At 41.5% G+C, this 14,208-nt stretch overlaps 1 protein-coding gene across 2 annotated transcripts in view; it reads left to right on the top strand.

Annotated features, from left to right (window-relative positions):
- The window catches only part of LOC104603308 (formin-like protein 18), a 160,926-nt gene that overhangs the window by 53,640 nt on the left and 93,078 nt on the right, over nucleotides 1–14,208 (top strand). For both annotated transcript variants that reach the window (XR_736198.3, XM_010267305.3), the window contains exon 12: nucleotides 12,536–12,630. Coding sequence is in view for 1 of the 2 variants with exons in the window: in XM_010267305.3 (XP_010265607.1) it covers nucleotides 12,536–12,630 (95 nt within the window). In the remaining variant the exon portion in view is untranslated. The remainder of the gene's footprint in view (nucleotides 1–12,535; nucleotides 12,631–14,208) is intronic.

Raw genomic sequence — 14,208 nt, 5'->3', positions numbered from 1 at the left:
ATGAAGAGCATGGCAGAAACAGACCATTCTCTGAAATTGTATTCATCCAACAACACACTGGTGATCTGCAAGCTGTGCAGATTTGGATTCTCCAGATTAGGAGACCTCCCACCAGATCTATTATCCCTAGAAGACACTTCCCCCGATATTGAAGACATATCTTCTCCCTCTTACAATGATCACGATTGCAAACTCAGTACAAAGAATACTGTTTCAGACTTACCAAGGTTGTTACAGTCCTGAGAACTCGTAATAGATCTGAAACCAAGAGCAACCCACCGCTGCACTGTGCTGACTTCTGCTGTCGTAGACTGTAATCACCCCTACGACCTGTACTTGGACTGCCAAAATCCTTCCACCTAGATCTGTTCCACACAGATCTCTCTTAGCAGCCGAATGGCTACTACCTGCTGTAAGGAGTCTAGTAGGGCATCAGCTTCTGGGACAAACTCCCCTTGGGCCCTACAACCAAGGGAAACCCTAGATACAGATCTTGCTGTGTTCTACGGTCAACCCTAGGGTTTCTTCACATCAACCAAGATAGAGAAGAAAAAAGAAAGAATAGATAAGAGTAGAAAAGGTGGCGAAGAAGAAGAAGAAGAGAAAGTTTGAGAATGGCGGCTCAAAACCTTTCAGCCGACCCTATTATCTTATATATATGTTTATCACATAGTGTTACATGAATGGACTAGAATGCCCCTGATTAGTGATGGGACACCTAGACAAATAAAACATTAAACAAGTTTAGGCCCAATAACTAATGACTTAAGACCCAGCAATGACTAACATATACATTAAATCAGCCGAACCATCACTAAACTTTCGACTTGACTCTGACATGATAAAGTTGATACACTCTAGTAGTATTGTCTTGTCCAGAGTCCAGCTTCTTGCATGGTCCCAAATCTCCTTAGCTGTATCTAAGAACATAAAATCCACACTAATCTTGGGTTCCATACTATTCCATAACCAGGTTATAATCTATGCATCTTGTTCCCAATCACTATATTCTTGAGAATCAATGGAAGGTTTTCCTCTCTTACATGTTTCACCTTCTTCTTAGCCCTAAGAAAAACTTCTACAGATTTTGCCCAAGGCATATAATTCTCACCATTCAATTTGATAGAAGTCATCTGAACATTCAGGTAATCGAGGGGAACCATAACACTAGACTGGTGTTCACTACTATCTCCCGTATCTGATTTTTTTTTTCTTTTTCTTGACTGAACACTGCACCACCTGAAACTGCTCTCTTCGTACCATGGATTAGAGAGCTTTCTACAAACCACCACAAACAATCACCGCACCACAAACTAGAGGCATGAAAACCTCTTAAGGAAAAAAAAATGATCACTCCTTTGCAGCCTTTTTCCTAATCTCCAAGGGATTGTTGAGAAATCTGCAAAGCCATAGAAAAAAATGGCGATGAAGAATTCTGGGCAGATTTGAACTTGTTACAGCAGCTCTGATACCATGATAAAGTTCAGATCTGCACTAGTATTCAATTAAGAACAGCAGTAGAAAGAGACTAAAGGAGAGAGAAGAGAGAAGAAGAGAAGAGAGTAGAAGAAAAGACTGGTTCGAACAAGAGAGAAAATCAACCTCTCTAGTTGGCCAGGTTTATATTTATAGTTTTCTATAATGAAAAAGAATGACTGTTATGCCCCTACTTAAGTATAGGACACATCACTCAACTTAAACATTACACTTCACACCAAATATAAATAAAAAGACCAAACTGCCCCTATGCAGTTGACACTAACAGAAGGTAAATGGTAAGGCCCCTACACATCAGAATGCACGATATTAAAAGGAAACTAAGATATTTTATTACTCAAAGAATAAGAGGTTCTACAATCCTTTGAAAGGTGATATGATTCATAGTATAGACTGCACAAAGAAGGAAAAGAGGAGGGGAGCCTGTTGAAAGAGTGTTATGTTAGGTGTGCTTGGGTGGTAGGGTATTTGGGTAATTATGTGGTTAAAATAAGGACACTCCAGTCCACTTCCTTTATTATAATTAAGGGCATACTTGTAATTTTGTCATTTTACTTAATGTTAATATAAAGGATGGGCCGACTGCTATGAGAGGATTAAGTCATTCTAATCCTTCTTAGAAAACAGTACGATGGTTTTCTCCTTTCTCTCTTCTCCTCTTTTCTCCCTTCTTTCTCTTTGCTTTTGTCTTTCTGCAGTGCTAGTGTTTGTCTCTGTAATACCATATTTTCACATGGTATCAGAGCAGAAGTGAAGTAGGTCTGGTAGGGTTCACTGTACAGGTGATAGGACCAGATTTAGTGAGCAGCCTTCATGACTAGTGATGGTTTCGACCATCACAACTGCTGTGACAGGTTAAGAGTGAAGTGTGTAACCCTCTAGTGGATCGGATCCAAGAGGGAATCCTGTGACTGATATGTTTCTGGAGTAGTGACTGCTGTTGTGATGATTTAGAGAAGTGATTGATGCTGTGAAAGATTTAACAGTGGTGTGATAGGTGATTTTGTGAACTATGAAAGGTTTCAGGTTGGTATAATACAGTGGTGATTTCATTTTTCTTAGAAAGGTGAGTTAGAATGGAGGTAAAATCGAGTGTATTGGCCCCCACAACCTTTATGTTAACTACTATCAAGTTGAGTGGAAGTGCGAACTATGCTGTTTGGGCAAAACCTGTAGAAGTGTCTCTCATGGCAGTTGGGAATTTGAAGTATCTCATTGACAATAAACCCGGGACTGATAACTCCACATACTCAGCTGATTATCTTATTGACAATAATCAGCTGCACTCTTATCTTCCTTTACACCTCAAAACAGATTTGGGAACAAGTGAAGAGAATGTATTCAGGGAGCAACAATATCACTTGAATATATCAATTATTTCAGTCATCTTTTTGTCTACAATAGGGAGATAAATCTCTTGAGGATTACTATTCTGATATGGTGAGTCTTTGTGAGGAACTGAATATATATCAACCTGTTATCAATGATGTTTCAGTGATGGAGAAGTGGAGAAAAGAACTATATGTAGCGAAATTCCTTTTAGGAATCAAACCTGAGTATGAATCAATGAGAGCTTAGATTTTGGGCAACCTAGAGTTACCTGATTTGGAGGATGTATTTTCTAGGTTTCAGGGGGCTAAGCTATCTGAATCCATCCCACTATTCGATCGAGCAGCACTAGTTGTATACGGAAATGGTGGATGAGGCTGTGGTACTTATGGAGGTGGATGTGGCAGCTATGGTCGTGGTCCTCCAGGATTTCCAGGTGGTAGAGGTGATAGTGGTAGTAGGGGTGGCTGTGGAAGAAGCAGAAATGGTAATGGTCTGCACTCACTATAGGTTAGAAATACCATAGTTTTCAAGGCACCAAGGCAAGGCTAGGTGACAAGGTGGAAATTTCTAAAGTGCACCTATGAGATGTATTCTGAAAGCTGAACCACTGTAGTCGAAGTAGCAGAGAAGAGGAGAAGAAGAAGAGATGCTGAAAATGTCGAATTGTACTAGCCAGTCGACCAGTTCTTTATTTATAGATGAATATAGTACAAGGTACAAGAAATTACTGGGATGCCCCTGATTAGTGATGGGACACCCAGATGACTTAAATCATTAAACAGGATTAGGCCCATTAACACAAGCCCAGTTACAAGATAAGTTAAACATAAGAATGGGCTAATAAGAACTCTTATCAGCCGAACATCACTCTAACATTCTAACACTCCCCCTCAAGCTAAGCATAGATATCAATCATGTTTAGCTTGCCAAGTATGTCCCTGAACTTCGTTGATGCCAGCCCTTTAGTTAATACATCTGCAATCTGCATCTCTGATGGAGTATAAGGCACACAGAGTTCTCCTGAAATAATTCTCTCTCTGACAAAGTGTCGATCAATTTCAATATGTTTTGTCCTGTCATGCTGCACAGGATTGTTGGCAATGTTGATAGCAGCTTTATTATCACAATACAGCTTGAGAGGACCCTCTGTCTTGATACCAAGCTCATTAAGGAGAGTCCTGAGCCATAAGAGTTCAGCAACCCCGTGTGCCATAGCCCGGTATTCTGCTTCTGCACTTGATCTAGCCACAACATTCTGCTTCTTACTACGCCATGTGACTAGGTTTCCTCCCAAGAATGTACAGTAACCTGAGGTTGATTTTCTGTCTCCAACAGACCCAGCCCAATCAGCATCAGTGTAGGCTTCAATTTCAAGTCTGCTGTTTTTTCTGAATAAAATTCCTTTCCCTGGGCAAGTCTTCAAGTATCTGAGGATTCTTTCCACTGCTCTCATATGAGGGGTCTTTGGTGAGTGCATGAATTGACTGACAACATGCACTGCATAGGCAATGTCTGGCCGAGTAAGGGATAAGTATATCAGTTTTCCTACCAACTTTTGGTACCTTTCCTTATCACAGTATTCCTCACCCATTGATTCTTGTAATCCATGGCTTGGTTCTATTGGAGTGTCTGCTGGCCTACACCCCATCATGCCTGTTTCCTCTAGGAGATCTAGCACATACTTTCTTTGACATATGTAGATTCCTTCTCTTGATCTAGCAACTTCAATTCCAAGAAAGTATCTCAGATTTCCCAGGTCTTTGATCTCAAACTCTGAAGCTAAGAACTCCTTCAGCCTCTTCATCTCTCTCACATCATTTCCAGTAATCACCATGTCATCCACATACACAATGAGTGCTGTAAGTTTGTCATCCTGTCTCCTTGTAAACAATGTATGATCTGCACTGCTCTGAGTGTACCCTACTTTCTTCATGGCCAAACAAAGTCTCTCAAACCATGCCCGGGGAGATTGCTTCAAACCATATAATGCTTTCCTTAGTTTACATACCTTCTTTCCAACATCATATCCAGGTGGGGGTTCCATGAATACCTCTTCATGAAGATCACCATTTAGGAAGGCATTCTTCACATCCAGCTGATGAAGTTCCCAAGAGAATTTTGCTGCTAGTGACAGTAGAACCCTGATTGTGTTGAGCTTTGCTACTGGGGCAAAGGTTTCCTTGTAGTCAATTCCTTCCTTTTGTGTAAACCCCTTTGCCACGAGTCTGGCCTTGTACCTCTCAACTGACCCATCTTCCCTGTGCTTTACTGTGAATACCCACTTGCACCCAATAGTGCCTTTCCCTTCTGGCAGGTCCACCAATTCCCATGTCCTTGCTTTCATTAGGGCTTTCATCTCCTCATTCATGGTTTCTTTCCACCTTGGATCAGATGCCGCCTCTGAATACCTGGAAGGGACACATACAGAGGAAAGAGCAGACACAAAGGAATGATAGGCAGGGGATAAGTGTGAGTAAAAAACATAATCGGCTATGGGATGCCGAGTGGTACAAGAACGAACAGGCTTACGGAGAGCAATAGGAAGATCCAAATCTGAATTGAGTGAATCAGAATTACCTTGGATTGCAGAGACAGATTGATCTGAGTTCAACTGGTTGCAATCATGAGGTTGAGGGGCCTTCTTCCTTCTACTGTATGTAAGTTGTTAGACAGTTTTGTATGCCCTTAGCCTCAATCAGAATGATGTACTTTATGAGTTTATTGTAAATGAATAAAGATACATATTTGATTCATGTTCCCTTGGTATGTTTCTGTGTAATACCCTTAAACTGGACACTTAATGAGACTCGTGTTAGTTTAGAATGTTCACAGCCAGTGGGTCGGTCTGGGGAGACCTATCTTGACAAGGCTGACACTGTGGTGCCACCAAGTCGGTTGGGGTGGCCTGTCTCAGCTGCCAGGGTGAGACCCTAGGCACATACAGTGTAGGATTAATTGAATCTTTGAACTGGACCAGATTTCCAGTATTGCCCTGGACCTTGGAGATTGATGGGCAAAACTGGAAAGTTACACCCGACCCCTAGACTCGATTATGATACTACACTAGGTGTCGGATTGGGCTGTCTTTGATGTACCAATCAGTGAGATCCTTAGCGGGGGTCAAAACCTGGGTATGTTGGGACAGTCCGAGAATTCATCTGAGTGGGTGATCATAGTGACAGGATCAGCCCCTTTGTCGGACAAAGGTAATGATCGGGGATGCACTCTCACTGATGGAAACCAAGACTGCCGGCAGCCGATTTCAACCGTTGAGATTTGTTTTGCAAAATATATTTTATATAAGATATAAAAGTATATATGTATGGTTTCTAAATTGTTTGCAAGAAGGTTTTAATTCCCGGGATCCATATAAGTGGAGAGTGCAACACTGTTCCTTGTAGCCGAGGGAGAGGTCCTCTCTTGTCGGGCAGTGTATGATCATTATGGGCTGAGAGGTTAAGTGTAAGACCATTGAGGATAATGCCTGATGGGCTAATCTTGCATCTGCCCACAGTCCCTGGGTGTTACAAGGTGGCTTGGCCCAAGGACCACTTAGTGTAAGTGTTGGGCCCATAGAGCTCATTTGATGGGTTTCAGGGGGTACACTGTCTTCAGCAGTGCATTCGGCTAGGCCTTGTAACAAAGGCTGGGCTGAACCCATGTGGCTGATGTGTAGATCAATGCTTGGGTCCCACGCCATACAAGGAAGCCCAACTGGGCAGCAATTTGGAAGGTTTTTGAGTACATAACCTTAATGGGCCTTAAGCCCATTTCGAACTGGGCTAATTTGATCAGTCATTTAAAGGGGGCGAATTCTGAAGTGGGTCAGCTAAAAGGATTGGGCTTAGACCTTATCCACTCAGAGAGTCCAAGATCTAAATAAGATTTAGATCTGGAAACCTCCTAATTAGATTAGGAGACAGCTGATTTGATTTGCAGATAAGATAAGGATTATCCCTTATCACTAAGGGACTTCTAACCCAAATATGATTTGGATTAGCAACTCCTAATCTGATTAGGAGCTGATCCCTTTGAGATTATAAAAGGGGAAGGGGGCGGCAGCCTTTTACATCATCAACAGCATTCTTCTCTTAAAGAAAGAGAGATTGAGAGATTTCCTGCATACTGCGAATTCTCTCCTGCCGCCACCTTCTTGCCATTGCCATTCCTTCAGTTCGATCTCCAGTTCTTGGGAGCAATCAAGATTGGATCTTGATTTCAATCTTTTGTGAAAAGATTGGTTGGAGCTGTACTCAAGTCGTCCAGTTGATCCTTACGAAGGATCGAGTTCTTTTGAAGAACGTTGCTGATTCTGCTCCACCCTGCACTGCGCCATCTTCAGTGGGAGCAGATTTTGGATCCTTCCTTGGGCGTGAACACCTCCATTGGGAGATAATATTTCTCCGTATCAGGTATAATCCTCTCCCACTCCTTTTGGTTCAGATCTGGTTCAGTTTATGGTTCAAGATTGATCCTTGAAAATATGATTTTCTAAATAGGGAACACGATTCCCAGTTGAAGGGAGAGATAAAATTTTTGAAATTCGCCCCTTATTCCGCAATCTTTGGGCGTCCATAGGATGGATCTCTCATCCCTTCATAAGTATCTCTTTCTCTTGTTTATTGGAACCTTCAGAAGTATCAGCCGAATCTGGAGAAGCAACTGGCACAGTGGGAGTCTCACTAGGTTGACCCGGAATGTTATAGCTAGTAGTAGTGGAAGGTGCTGAAATGGGAACAAAAAGGAAGGGAGAATGAGAATCCTCTTCCAACCCACTACTCTCCCCCTGAAGAGGATTCTGAGAAGACTCGAAATAGGGTTGAAACTCAAAAAAGACTACATCCCTGGTGACATATTTTTTCTTGGAGACAGGATCATAACACTTATACCCCTTCTGCGTAGGAGAGTACCCCAAAAATATTCCCTTTGTAGCCTTAGGATCCAGCTTGGTCTTCTTTGGATCTTTCACATGTATGAAGCATGTACAACCAAAAACCCGCGGGGGAAGAGAAAATTCTGGAAGAGTGGGACACAAAACAGAGAAAGGGGTCTTCATACCCAGTACCTTAGATGGCATCCGATTTATCAGGTATGATGCAGTGAGAACCGCTTGAGACCAATATTGCTTGGGCACATTGTGCTGGAAAAGAAGGGCTCGAGCTGTCTCCAATAGATGTCTGTTCTTGCGCTCAGCGACCCCATTTTGCTGAGGGGTGTAAGCACACGATGATTGATGTAACATGCCTGCATCTTCCATGAATGAGTTCAGGGATCTTTCAAAGTATTCAGCTGCATTGTCTGAACGGAATTGCTTGATCTTTTTATCAAATTGTGTTTCAACCATCTTGCAAAACATCATAGTTATCCGGGGAACTTCTTCACGTCCTTTCAATAGATAAATCCAAGTGCACCGAGAATAATGGTCAATAAAACTGATGAAGTAACGGAAGCCATCAATGGAAACAATGGGTGAAGGACCCCAAACATCAGAATGAACCAAGTCAAAAGGGGCTTGAATTTCATTACTAGAAATTGGATACATTGATCTACATTGTTTTGACATTTGACACACATCACAAATTAAACTTTGACTCGAAATGCCCTTACATAATTCGGGAAACAACATTGCTAAGGAAGAAAAGGACAAATGACCTAGCCTAGCATGCCACAAGTGCAGCCTAGCTATTGACTCCACACTCTCCGGACTAGTAGTAGAAGCTTGCATGGCTGAGCTGACATCTTCATCAAAGTAGTAGAGGCCCCCATACTCATGACCACTCCCAATCGTTCTCCTCGTCAATCTGTCCTGGAAGACACAATGAGAAGGAAAGAAAGTTATACTGCAGTTCAAGTTTTTTGTAAGCTTTGAAACAGACAACAGATTTGAGGTAAGACTAGGAACATGTAGGACTGATTTAAGAGAGAGATCCTTGCTTAGGTCAACCACCCCCTTTCCAGAGATGGTGGAGAGGGACCCATCAGCTACTCTCATCTTATCCTGGCCAGACAACAAATGATATGTGGAGAATAAGGAGGACATATGTGTCATATGGTCAGTGGCTCCGGAATCAATCACCCAAGAGGTAGAACTAATGGAACTAGATGCACTAAATGCAGAGGCTGTACCTGATTTGGCAAGAGAGGTGGAAGCTAAAGAATTGTTCTTCAGACGGGCTAATGCCCGACTGAGAATCTCTACCTCACTAGCTGTGAAGCCCAAAGTACTTGGTCCAGAGGAGTCGGCAGCCTGCCTTGCGGTGGAAGATGACACTGTCTGAATACTCTGTGAGTTGTCACTACTGTTGTTGGTGGCAAGATTCCCACTTGCTGTGTGGCCCTTCTGTTGCCTTTTGTCCTTTCTCAGAGCAGCTGGCTTCAGATGAGGGTACAGGACCCAACATTTCTCCTTTGTGTGTTTCTCACCACCACAATGTGTACACTTGAGGGACTTCTTGTCTGAAAATCTATTCCCCTTAGTGGAGACTAAGGCTGAATGCTCTCCAGGTTGTTCTGTTGACTGTGTCTGGGAGTCAACTTGCATCTCCTTTCTCCTTGCTTCTTCATTCCTCACCAGGTAGTAGACATGGTGAAGCTCAGGTAATTCATCTCTCCCTAGAATCTGTGACCTTATACCTTCATATACAGGGTCAAGACCCGCCAGAAACTTGAAGGCTCTGCCCTCCTCAATCTGCTTATCATGCCTCCCCTTATCATTAGCATTTTTCCAATCCAAAATCAAATGGTGGTCAAGCTCTTCCCAGAGGCCTTCCAGTGTTGCAAAGTAGGTTGCCACGGACATGTCTCCTTGCCTTAGGGCTGCAATGTCTTGGTTCAGCCTGTAGATTCTAGCATTGTTCTTTTTCTGGCCATATGTCTTAGATACTTTCTCCCAAATTTTAGCAGCTGTGGGGAAGTGATGAACAGTTCTGGCCACCCTAGGAGTCATAGAGGCCAGCAACCAAGACATGACTGTGGCATTTTCCTTACGCCACACGGTGTATTCAGGACTGCCAATTTCTGGTTGTTTCTTGTCTCCATCCAAATAGCCAGTGAGGTCACGAGAGGTAATAAATAGTCTTGTTGAGACAGACCACTCTCTAAAGTTATACTCATCCAATAGCACACTTGTAATCTGCAAGCTATGCAGATTAGGGTTCTCCAGGTTTGAAGACCTTATAAGAGGTCTGTTATCTTTAGAAGAAACTTCACTGGATAGTGATGACATCCTAACTTCGGTCAAGGAGTTGTTTACAGTACTGTTGGTGGTTCTGGTTAGGGCTGGCCGAAGTAGTCACAGAGTTCACAGTGCTGATAGCACACAGATAGGCTTCACTTGGACTAAACCAGTTCGGGTACAGCAGCAAGAAAAAAAAAATTCTGTAACTGAACCAGTTCACAGAGCTGGAGTAGGGCTGGTAACCGACCTGGAAATGATCAGTAACTGAAGTCGCCACAGTCTTGTAAAGGTTTTTCTGAACCAGTTCTGATGCAGGTTCTGATTAGCTGAAGTAACCTCAGCAGGTCCTGACAGCTCGCAACACAGTTTCAGACTTGTCGAGACTGTCACAGTTCTGAAGCAGCTCTGTTACAGCAGCAAAAAGTGTTCTGGGCTGGTAACCGACCTGTGCTATGTAGACTCCACTTTGCACTTCGAGTACTGCTACTGTAAAGGGAGTTCCCCTCACAGACAACACTAGGACTGCTGAAATCAGTCCTCAACTAGGTCTGTCCTATACAGACCTCTTCTTAGCAGCCGAATAGCTGCTAACTACTAGAAACTAGTAGGACTCCAGCTTCAGGGTCTTACCTCCCTTGCGCCCTACAACCAAGGGAAACCCTAGGTCGAACCTTGTGTTGTTCTCCTGCAACCCTAGGGTTTCACAGCAGCAACCCAGATAAAAAAAAAAGGTGAACTACAGCAAGAAAGATGAGATGGCGTCGGCAGTAACCAGGAAAGTGCTCAATGCTCTAATACCATGAAAGCTGAACCACTGTAGTCGAAGTAGCAGAGAAGAGGAGAAGAAGAAGAGATGCTGAAAATGTCGAACTGTACTAGCCAGTCGACCAGTTCTTTATTTATAGATGAATATAGTACAAGGTACAAGAAATTACTGGGATGCCCCTGATTAGTGATGGGACACCCAGATGACTTAAATCATTAAACAGGATTAGGCCCATTAACACAAGCCCAGTTACAAGATAAGTTAAACATAAGAATGGGCTAATAAGAACTCTTATCAGCCGAACATCACTCTAACATTCTAACATATTCTACAACTAAAATCCAACTAGAAAGTTCGGTTTGAAGTTTCTGTTAAGGTTAAAGTTAAAAAATATGAATCCAATTCATATTAAATTTCAGGCTAGGTTAAGATTGAGACATTGTTCAATCTGACCCTATAATATATAAGTAAATAAGTCATTCTAATTCAAGTATAACTTCAAAAATCCAATTCAAACAAATTGGATTGAATAGCAAAAAATTAATGGATTTTGTTATAGTTAAAATTAGGATTTCAAGAAATCAAATTGGGTCATGATTGAGATAAATCAGTATTAATGTGACCCCCACCCAAAATATTTGCTCCGCCCCTGATCCTAGGCATATCCCAATACGTCTCTTAAAGTTGCTTTTCCGATACACTTAGTGTTTCCAGTACTTTGAACCTTGCTTGCAGTTTGATGTTGCATATTAATGTACTTAAGGGATTTTGGGCTGATGCTGTGTTGACCACTGCGTTTCTTATCAACCGTATGCGTAGTCGTGTTCTCAAGTTTAAGGCCCCATAGCTCTTATTTCCTCAGTCTCCCTTGTTTTCTATCCCAGTTCGTACTTTTGGGTGTTGGTATTTTGTCCAGGACTTGCCTCTGTCTTGTGGTAAGCTTGACCCGTGTTTCTATTCCTTGTACTTTTCTGGGATATGTCACCACTCAAAAGGGATATAAGTGTCATGAGCCCTCCTCTCGTCATACATTCATCTCCATGGTTGTAACTTTCACTAGGCATCAATCATTCTTTCCTGTTTCTCCTTAGGGGGAGAATAGTACTTTGGCCGAATAGAGAAGAGAACAAGAATAATCTTAGAGGTGTCCAGAATAATAAATCCCCACCTCAAAGAGTCTCTTATACATTAATAGATATTACAATTACAAGAATGCCTATATAGGGATGGAAGAGAAAAAAGGAATAAAGAATACACGTAATGTAATGTACAACAGGCACTATACTAATAAGATACATCAAGTCACAATATCTCCACAATTTGTAGAACTAGGTTGATCAAGTGCTAGATCTGGATTGCTAATATGTTATGTCTGATGTAGATTATAATTAATCCTTGACATTTTGCATTGTGTACCTGTTCATTATGGTTTTTCTTGTCATCTCACTGGTTGTTAGAATCTTAATTCAGTAACATGTATACCATAAATAAATTACTGCTTGCTGTCAATTTCCCATTGTGTGATTTTCATGGGCTTTGGAAACAGGGAGCTGTTCTATCTCTGAGTGATTAGTGTTGATCCTAACTGTTCTATTGCTTTCTTCATGTCGTGTTGTCATTCTTGCATGATCCCATTGTCTGGCCTGATGTGTTTCTTTGTCCACTCTGTGTAGACAACTATTTCCTTTCTGTTTGGTGCTTGAAATCTTATTTGGCATGCTTGTCTGTCAGTCTGCCTGCTAAGTTCACAATCCCATGTGTAGGTTCGGCTATTGGTTTTAGATTGGATAGCCTCCTTAAACTCTCTGATACACGTGCGCGGAACAACAAGATGACTCTCATGCATTATCTTTGTAAGGTATGATATTTGTTTGTCTGTGCTTATTATTCTTGTCTGTTTGCCTTAAAATTTAGTCGACTTTACTAATTTTATGTTTCGGTATGGATATCGTATCCAGTGTTTTAGAAAAAAACTGGGAAACTAAACCATTTTTGGCAAGGGCTGTACTTGTTTGGACACTATAGGACTTGACAAGGGTTGTGCTTATTTGGACAATATGGGAAGAAAGGAACAGTAGGATGTTCGTGGACAAGGAAAAGAATAAGGAGGCAATTATTTAATGTGTAACCGCTAGGGCAGGTCACTGGGTAAGTCTTTAGATAGCTTTTCATCCTATTCAATGGATGACATTGTCAGAAATTGGAAGTAGTAGGGACATCATGAAGAAAGGAGAAGTAACATGGGGGAATCTAAGACCATAAGGAGTGGGAGGTTTCTTTAGAAATGAGGAAGTATATGTTTTGTTTCTTTGTATCCAGGACTGGTTGTAGAAGAGTCGTTAAGGGCTGAGATCAGGGTTGTAATGGAAGGGGTGCAAAGGGCGAAGGAAATGACAATTAAGAAGTTGATAATTGAAGGTGACTCAAAACTGGAGGGTGGTTGCTAAGAAAAAAAGGCAGCTTTGTGGTCATATAGAATTGAGACAAGAAAATTCAGGTGGCTAACCCGAGATTTAGAAGTAAAAATCATTTGGGTACAATGGGAAGCTAATAGTATGACAGGCATCCTAGCAAAATAGGGGGTGGGGAATGATCACATGATTTGGGAACATTTGTAAATAAGGAAGGTTATATCGTGGACTAACACCAGGGGTAATGCTCCTTAAGGGACATTGAAAGTCTAGCAAGGGAACTTGGTGCTTCTTTCACTTGGATGAGGAGGACTGCAAATGGGATGGCTGATTCATTAGCTAAACAGGGAGTTTATAGGCAGAAGCATTTCTGAGCTTTATTGCAATACTATGTGGTGCATTGTCTGTTTTATGTTTTACTGTAATTCTGTAATTTGTTTCTCTTAATTGAATAAAATTCTTATTTGCTGATCAAAACCAAAAAAAGGAAGGGGAGAGTCAATAGAAATTAGCTTTCAAAAAGGTGTCTTGTATATACATGTACATTACACCATCAGCATCCAAGCTTTATCCCAACTATATGGGGCCAGCTACATTAAACATGTATCGCCATTCCAATCCTATTTAATGCCATATCCATTGTTAAATTATTAGCACTTAAATCATTTCTTACTACTTCTACGAATGTCTTTTTTGGTCTACCCATAGCCCTTCTAGCCCATGCAGCTTGTAACATATTACTTCTTATAGGTACCCTTGATGGTCTTCTATGCATGTGACAAAACCATTTTAGTCTACTTTTCTCTCATCTTATCATCTGTTTGACCTACTCCTAAGGTCTTATGAGTGACTCCATTTCTAATATTACCCTTTCTAGTTGTCCAACCTGTCCATCTCAGCATACTCTTAAGTCTTTTTTGCCACTAATTTCTAATTATTGAACCAAGGTACCAAAAAAAGGTCACATTGGGTTATCTCTTAAATCATTTCTTACTACTTCTACGAATGTCTTTTTTGGTCTACCC

This window comes from Nelumbo nucifera, chromosome 2 (assembly GCF_055504915.1).
Source record: "Nelumbo nucifera cultivar China Antique chromosome 2, China Antique-T2T, whole genome shotgun sequence".
Classification (NCBI taxonomy): domain Eukaryota; kingdom Viridiplantae; phylum Streptophyta; class Magnoliopsida; order Proteales; family Nelumbonaceae; genus Nelumbo; species Nelumbo nucifera.
This window is presented reverse-complemented; position numbering and strand designations above follow the sequence as displayed.